At 35.0% G+C, this 8,071-nt stretch overlaps 2 protein-coding genes across 2 annotated transcripts; one reads left to right on the forward strand and one right to left on the reverse strand.

Annotated features, from left to right (window-relative positions):
* Positions 1-403: 403 nt before the first annotated feature.
* Positions 404-5,604, forward strand: LOC109855555 (WD repeat-containing protein CG11141). The gene is made up of 10 exons (XM_020429955.1): positions 404-1,092; positions 1,418-1,657; positions 1,753-1,908; positions 1,988-2,119; positions 2,194-2,354; positions 2,448-2,583; positions 2,693-2,996; positions 3,085-3,247; positions 3,392-4,227; positions 4,318-5,604. Exons 2-10 carry the CDS (start codon positions 1,433-1,435, stop codon positions 4,404-4,406), a joined length of 2,202 nt encoding a protein of 733 aa, XP_020285544.1. The 5' UTR covers positions 404-1,092; positions 1,418-1,432; the 3' UTR covers positions 4,407-5,604.
* A 506-nt stretch (positions 5,605-6,110) lies between these two features.
* Positions 6,111-7,507, reverse strand: LOC109855566 (ATP synthase subunit O, mitochondrial). Its single transcript, XM_020429984.1, has 4 exons — positions 7,401-7,507; positions 7,173-7,217; positions 6,839-6,949; positions 6,111-6,746 (listed from the first exon to the last, which is right to left on the reverse strand). Exons 1-4 carry the CDS (start codon positions 7,419-7,421, stop codon positions 6,300-6,302), a joined length of 624 nt encoding a protein of 207 aa, XP_020285573.1. The 5' UTR covers positions 7,422-7,507; the 3' UTR covers positions 6,111-6,299.
* Positions 7,508-8,071: the final 564 nt, after the last annotated feature.

Raw genomic sequence — 8,071 nt, forward strand, 5'->3', positions numbered from 1 at the left:
ATTTTTTGTATAACTATTTTGTAAAGTAACTTCATATAATAGAAATAATGGTTAAATTTAATAATTGCTCAAAAACTTATAATTTCATTTTGCCTACATACGCGTGAGCGATTTAAACGCGGCGCCGGTACCTCCACTACTTTTTTTAGTTCGCAAAGAATGTGGTCCTTGCCGTAGACGGCGCTGAAAACTGTCCCCACTTTTCTTAGGAGTGAGTTTGTACACCCCAGAGATGCCAGATCGCGCCGGACAGCATCGAGAGTATCGAAGCGGGGTATCCCCACCGCCTCGATGCTGTCGTACGCATACAAGCGAGAATCGCACACGGACGCTGTTTTCGCTTGTATGCGTACGAGAGCATCGAAGGCGGTGGGGATACCCCGCTTCGATACTCTCGATGCTGTCCGGCGCGATCTGGCATCTCTGGTACACCCTGATGTAGGTGTCGGCATATTGTTCACAGTGACAGATTTCCTAACCTGAACATTCGCCAACTTTCAACTCAACAGTATTTCTCGCCAGATTCTTTCGTTTTATGCACAACCGCATCAAATGAGAGTTGCTATTTGAGGTGGAGTTCGTCAACTAAATAATTCGAAAATATAATCGAATTATTGAAACTAAACTCGCGTATTCACTCTGATGAGTCGCTAATGATACGAAGGAATGATACACACATAATGTGATGTGAACCTGTTTTTCTCTGACAGTATTATCGTAAAGTTCACCGACCCGTTGTAGGAGCGTGAAGAATTACGAGGTCGATGGAAACACGTGTGGATTGTTCCAAACACAGCTGCTACGTGTAAACGAATGGAAACAAATTTTCCATAACATATTGGCAGAGAATTCGAATGAAGGACGCGTGTGCTTTAAACACACAGACGTCAATATGTAAGCGCGTACCCTACACACATGACTAACGACGTATGTATTTGTAGAAAAGTGCACGTACGTAATATTGCTGTGTGCAATCACAGATCTTTAGCCGCGATGAAAATTTCACGCTGTATTGAGAAGGAAACAAACATTATGAGCTAAGGGATTTTCTCGCGAACTACCTCTTCTATTTTCTCGAGACTGCAAAAAAAGGTACTTTCAGTAATATAAGTAATTTTCCTTTATACGAAAATGTGTTGCAGTTCGCAATCTTGTTTTGTAGCAAATGAATAAAGCAGATAAAAAAGTACACATTTGAAAGTCTGACTCTACAGTATTTTTTCCCTTTTTTAATATATAATATTATTAACGTGTTCTTCAAACGTTTATACGAGTTTTTTGAGTAAACAATTATAACTCTACAATGTTGCTTATGTAGATTTATATTTTTGTATTATTTTGTTTAGATTTTTTATTGCTGTTTACTGAAATAAACTGTGTGTGTTTAATTTTTTAACATTAATGTTGTTGTGAATAGTATATAATTGTGACAATGACAACACCAATGTGCGAAGATGGGGGACCATTAAGAGAATGGGCACCACTGGCTACACTTTTACAACAGATCCCAGCCAAGATACAGACGGGATTATTTACACAAGATATCAATTTTACTTGCATTGCTGCTCTACCTGAGTTTATTGCCATTGGAACTAATCACGGACTTGTTTATTGGTACAACAGAGAAAAACAGGATCTTCAGAGATTACGTTGTGAGGTACTTGACATGTTTTTAGGTCTTTTGAAATCTTTTTCTATCACAATGCTGAACTAACTCAAGTTTGAAAATATGTTTTCTTTTACTTCTGTTAGAACGTAAACTCCAAAATTACAAGTGTGCAAGTAACATCCACTGTTGATTATATGGTTGCTGCTGGTTCAGATCATGGTGTTGTTACAGTCTTTCAAATTCCCAAAAATCTACCAGACTCATTGCCAGACAGTTTAAAGCCAAAACAGAAAAAACAGGTAAATAATAAAAATGCAATACTTGTATAAATGCAGAACCACAACATATGAATATCTGACTTTTATTATTTTTGCAAAGGTTGAAAGATACAGTATAAGTGGTTTGCACAACACTGTGGTAACGGCGGTAGAATGGTCTAAGAATGGTATGAAGTTATTTAGTGGAGACAAAGATGGTCTAGTGGTCTTAACAGAGATTGATTTTTATATGGTGAGTAAGAAAATTTAAATATTTTACATTAAAACCTCTCTTTTCTCAAATATATTTTCTCTTGATTTTTATAGCACTTATCTAAATCATCGAAATTGTTGAATGAAAAATATTCTGTGGTGCAATTAAGTTATCAGCAAGGTTTGCTATTAGTTTCAACTACATTACGTACAATTTTGGTGAATAGGAATGAAAATGGAAAAGTGACACAAGTTGGCCAAAAGGAACGCAAAACGTTGGTATATTATGTGATTTGTATAGTCGTGATATACACACACACATACACACACAAGAAGTTTATACAAAGTGATAAGTTTTATTGTCTTAGACTAGGTAAACTTGGCGCTGTGTTTGGTTCTCGACAAAATTACGTTCAAGAACCAGTAATCTATGCAAGTAGGCCGGGACTGCGTTTATGGCAGGCTGATAAGGCTGGGACTGTACTGAAAACACTCATATTTAAGGTATCATCACATCGATAATTTTTTTTTTTTTTTTTTTTTTCAAATTCTTTAAAGTCAAACTTCTTTGCGTTAATTATGAAATTAATGAAATTTTATAATTTGTAAAAAGGATGCGGTTAGATCAGGTCATACCGAAGTGGCGTTATTAAATCCCGCGCCCGAAGGATCGAGAAAGAATCGAAGTGAACCTTCGTTCGGCGTCGTATTGCCATTTTGTGATGATTTATTAGTAACGTACTGTGATGATGTAGTTTATGTAGTGAATCCAAATACTATTGCAATAACATCGATCGTGAATGATTTACGACACGTTACTGATGTTGCTTGCACTAAAGATGAAATATTCATATTAGAAGGACAAAGAAATATTTTACGAATTGCCTATTATCCTGAAAATAACATTTCTACGTTAGGTGAGTGTAATTTCCGTTTCTAGAATAATTTTAAATAAAATTACAAAAGTTTAACACAAACTTCAAGCAATATTTTATATATTTTTAGGTGAAACAAAAAACACTCTGGACTCTTTATCATCGTTTGCCGAATATAGTAAACCTGTTACTAACGGTATACTAGAATTGACTTCGAAATTAAAAGAAAGTAGTATAGTTCCAGCTATTCCGTTTTCTAAAATCAATCCAACCAACATTATTCAAACTGTAGGGTAAGCATGAAAGATTCATTAGTGTTTTAATTTTCTCTTTCCATTACTGTGCACATTTATTAATTACACGTACATTTATAATTAGAATAAATCAAATTTTTTAAATGTGAGATCAAGATAAAAACAATATAGGAATCATTGCAGCATTGTGCCACCTGTCACTGTTGGTACCGACGCCAATGCAATTGCGAACGCCGAAGAAGCTGTTGAAGTACCGCCAATAGTTCCCATAGACATAAATACTCCTCTCATAACGGATATTAACACGATATTAGAACATAACGACGCCAGCAAAAGAAGAAATACAGAAGATGCGAAGAGTAACGACCGACGAGAGATATTCCAAAAAATTGGCCAACAGGAATTCGAAGACGTCGTTTTTACACCTGAGAGAAAGCAGAAGAAATCTCGTAGCAAAACGGCGAGTGGAAACGATAACGATCGTCTGTCGACCAGTCTAGGCGGTGATCAATTAAACGCCAACAAGACAACGAGAACTCACTCTTCCTTAATGGAATTGAGTTTCAATGATGATTTCATTCTGAAATCGGATCGAGATTTGGAAACAATTCAACGAGATGTGGAGAACAAGGAGAAATTGCTCGCGGATGTTCTCGATTTCGACTTGTCCAAGTATATGACGAGCAATCGAATCGATAACAACGACTCGAGTATATCCAATCGCATGGACACGATAACGTGCATCACGTGCAATGTACATTCCAATAACTCGAACGAAGAGCAAGATAACACGAACGAAGAGAACGAAAATATCGAACAGAGCGATTATACTGCCGGAACGGAATCGGGAGAGGAAGACGTTAGCTATCGCACCGAATTGAAGCGATTAGAAGATCTGGGCGAATGTAGAAAAACTCTTTTACAAAGTAACTTGCTCGATACGCCAGTTGATAACACTCTCATCGATGTTCGACTGATGTCATCAATGAATCGAGACGAATTGGAACATCAGTTCAACAGTACGTTATCATTGCTAATGCGCATATGTCGCTTACGTAACGTTCGTTTTCTTTGCTATAAACTATTAGATAATATTTCTGTATTTGCAGCTCTGGCAAAGGAATGTGCCACATCCGCTGTTTTCGAAGAAGAGGAAGATTGGGTTTTGGTCAAGGATGATATACCATCGATGATGTAAGAGAGAGATCAGGTTTTGCCTCGGTTTTTTGTACATATAACATGTCGATTAGTATACTATTACTAACAGATGATATAGTTTTAGATATAATTACACGTGATATGTGCACACATAACAGCGGCACAATTTAGCTGCGATCCAAAATATGCTCGCAGTGCTGTTAGCGCGTTCACGGTCGGGTCCGATTTGCTTCGTGAGCTCCGTTTCTCATGAGCGAAATGACATCACGAGCTCATGCTCTCATGCTCACAACGCTCAGTTTGAAGGTGAATTACCGTGATCAATACGTCATTTGTGTAGGAACGAGAACACATTTGACAGAAATATTTCTGATATTTTCTTGTTAGAAATTATTATATAAACTGACAGAATTACAAGAAGTTTTCAGTGGAAGTGTTGGGAAAGTGATGAAATTTTATTTAACACAGCAGACACTGAAAGAGCAACTATAGGTCTTTTGTTTAATTTTCTTCTATTTTTTCTCTAGATAAAAAATGTAAACATGTTTTTTATTTATCTTTTTCATCACTACTTAAAAATAAATAAATTTTAAATTTTAAATCTTCATCATCATTGTTCCCTTCAAAATACAATTTTTATTAATTTCATATTAACACTGCTGTATTTTGAATATTTATTATTACAATTATCGCGATTCTCACAAAATGTTTACTGATGTTTACATATAACACAGATTATGTGTGTTATTTTACGAATTACATTCATAATAAGTACAGGCGGTCCGAAATAAAAGCGCGTTTTGAGCGTTAATGAATCGAATCGATCGTGAGCGTTGTGAGCGTGTTTCAGACACAGCCTTTGTTAAAACATTTTTTTTACTCCAATTTTTTTTGAAACGTATCTTATACTGATAGTGAAAAAGTAGATTTTGACTTTTTTTTATTGTTATCAATAAACGATAAATAATTTTTTAGTATTTCTCTGGCTTTCACTTTATTTTTATTGAAAAATAAATGATTGCAAAGTAATATATACACTTAATCTTAAAAGATGTGCAATATATTTGAACATTGTTCTAAGATTGGAAGAGAAGTAATCTGTTATAGCGGGATAGAGTATTGTATTTTGCATCAGATTACAAATATTATGGAAAATACTAGTCATTATTGTTTTGATTTTAATATAATCACATCTAATGTAATTAAAAAATACAACTTTTTACGAATTGATTGAATATTTTGTAAAATATAGTTATATTTTATGTTGTTTATTTTAGGTACTAAATATTATTGTCCGGTATATGTATTTTAGTATTAATATTATTAGTATTCTCTATTCTTGAAAATTTTTACATAAATTTGTGAAATTTTAATTTTCAACTTTGCGAGTAATGTAAATAATATAAGTCTCAGGTATGTAATTCAATACATATTTTAAACTATAAAATAATGCTTTTACACAATATTCTATATATTGCTAGAGAGAACATTCCAAGATATTATTTTTCTCTTAGTATCTAATTGCGAGAAATATTTTTTGCGCAAAAGATTTATACAAGTGCGAAGGATTAAAACAAAAGTATTGTTTAATGTAGAAGTTTACATTGTGTGCAGGTTTGCTTTGTCAGTGCATTTTGAAATGTTGGATATAAATAATTGTGTTAATAAATACTTTATGTTGAAAATCAAATAATTGTATCAAATTACTGTTTCACCAATAGTAAAACAATAAAAAAAACCGCAATTCAAAGTTGAACCACAGCTATATTTTGCTGTTAGCATATCTATACAATGCAAATAACAATCATTGTATTTAGATCGATTTATTACATAAGCTTTTATTTGACTGTTTAATAATTTACAACATACTCTGATATATTTGTGTGAGTATGGAACAATTTATCTCTTGTTATTTTATATCACTGAACCTCAATTATGCTGCGGCTTGAATGATATCAGTGTACTTTTTAATTTTGCTAGCAACACTCATATCTACATATTTGTCACCTATTGATACAAGCATACCACCGATGATGCTAGGATCTACCTTAGTAGTGAGCAAGATATTCTGACCCTTCTTCAGGAAACCTTTTAAAGCTGATTCCAGCTTACTCTTTGTGTCTGCATCCAGTGGTCTTGCTGTCACCACTTCACACACCACCTCTCCTCTATTGGCAGCCATGATCAGTTTGTACAGATTGATGATCTGATTGATTTTTGACAGTCGGCCATTCTCAGCAAGCAATATCAATAGATTCGCTGTAGCTGGGTTTAGGCTGACCTTTGAAGCAATAGCTTTGAAAGCTTCTGCTTTATCCTTCCGTTTTACCGAAGGATCTCTTACAAAGTCTGCTAATTTGGCATCCGTTTTCAACTGTCCCTATTTTATCAAATACAAATTACACATTAATATCGCAAAATGTTAATTATAACAAATTGACGCACAATAATTTGCACTTATATATAAATTACCTGAATTCCAGTCAAATCTTTTTCTACTGCATCCAAAGCCTTTTGTTTAGATGCAGCTGAGAAAAGAGCGCTCACATATCTACCTTCCAATCCGAAAACTTGAATGGGAGGCTACATTAATACACAAAGTGCAATAATAAATATACTTAATACATAATTTAGATTTACTAAGATATGTTACAACACTAAATACAATACAACATTATGAGACTCCAAAGAATAAAAACAACATGAGAGATTTCACTAATTTAGATAATTTATGTGATATCTTCTTGTGTCGTGCATCAAAAGTTTTTATATACGGCATCACGTGTCAAATGCAAAATTCGAATACCTTCACCAGCTGCTGCGAGATAACGGACGAAGAAAACTTTCGTACCTGCAATTCAAGACCAATTTATATAAGTGTGTGACAAGTAGTCAAAGAACTGACTATCAAAATACGATAAATACAAGTTTGTATATGTACATATATTTATAAAAACATCTTAGTTTCCTAAACGCGCTACACAATTTTGTAACGTTATACCGTATTACTGTTGCATGAAATATCTCTACGTACAATTATTCTGGTGACAGACATTTCCGCGAGCCTCAACAGCAGTGTACAGAAGAAATCGAATCAACGAGGAGGCACACAGTCACCATTATGTAAGTGCATAAACGAGCGTAGCAGATAAGACAGTAGAGTGACGTATCTACTGCGTATATAGCAGATTCCTGCAGTGCAGTTAGCGGTCTTAAACAAATAAAAATAATATATATATATATATATATATATATATATTCTAGTTAATTTCAACACAGAATAATTGATCAATCAAGCGAAGAATCTGATAAAACTGGCTCAACAAAAAGATTTTTTTCTTGAAAATTCACCGAGTCATCAATTTCTCCTTGACACGACGACATTGCTCGATCATCGATAATATCGTTACGAACTTTTCGAATAAATCACAAAGTGGCGCAGTCGTGCGTTAATGTCCGCGCACTGCGCACGATTCGCACCCGAAAGCAGGGATGCTAGTTTCAAGACTTTTGCAGCATGCAACAGCAAGTGGAGGGGATGCGCACACAGGCGAACAACCGTGTCCGTGTGCGCTCGGCGCTTCGGCCAACTTCGAGCAGTAGACGGAGACGGATCAAGAGGCACGGTAGTGCCTCGCGCCAAGTTCACGCGCAACGAAGTTGCGTCGAACTGTGCGAGGCACACTGTGCCTCTTATACGCGAAA

This window comes from Pseudomyrmex gracilis, unplaced genomic scaffold (assembly GCF_002006095.1).
Source record: "Pseudomyrmex gracilis isolate BER0280 unplaced genomic scaffold, ASM200609v1 scaffold_92, whole genome shotgun sequence".
NCBI lineage: Eukaryota > Metazoa > Arthropoda > Insecta > Hymenoptera > Formicidae > Pseudomyrmex > Pseudomyrmex gracilis.

Excerpts from the sequence above, each read along its gene's own strand:
- LOC109855555 (XM_020429955.1), top strand. The coding sequence starts at position 1,433 with ATGACAACACCAATGTGCGAAGATGGGGGACCATTAAGAGAATGGGCA. Across the intron at positions 1,909-1,987 it reads AGCCAAAACAGAAAAAACAG|GTTGAAAGATACAGTATAAG; the intron begins GTAAATAATAAA and ends ATTTTTGCAAAG. Across the intron at positions 2,997-3,084 it reads AAATAACATTTCTACGTTAG|GTGAAACAAAAAACACTCTG; the intron begins GTGAGTGTAATT and ends ATATATTTTTAG.
- LOC109855566 (XM_020429984.1), bottom strand. The coding sequence starts at position 7,421 with ATGTCTGTCACCAGAATAATT. Across the intron at positions 7,218-7,400 it reads TGTCTGTCACCAGAATAATT|GTACGAAAGTTTTCTTCGTC; the intron begins GTACGTAGAGAT and ends CTTGAATTGCAG. Across the intron at positions 6,950-7,172 it reads TCTCGCAGCAGCTGGTGAAG|CCTCCCATTCAAGTTTTCGG; the intron begins GTATTCGAATTT and ends GTATTAATGTAG.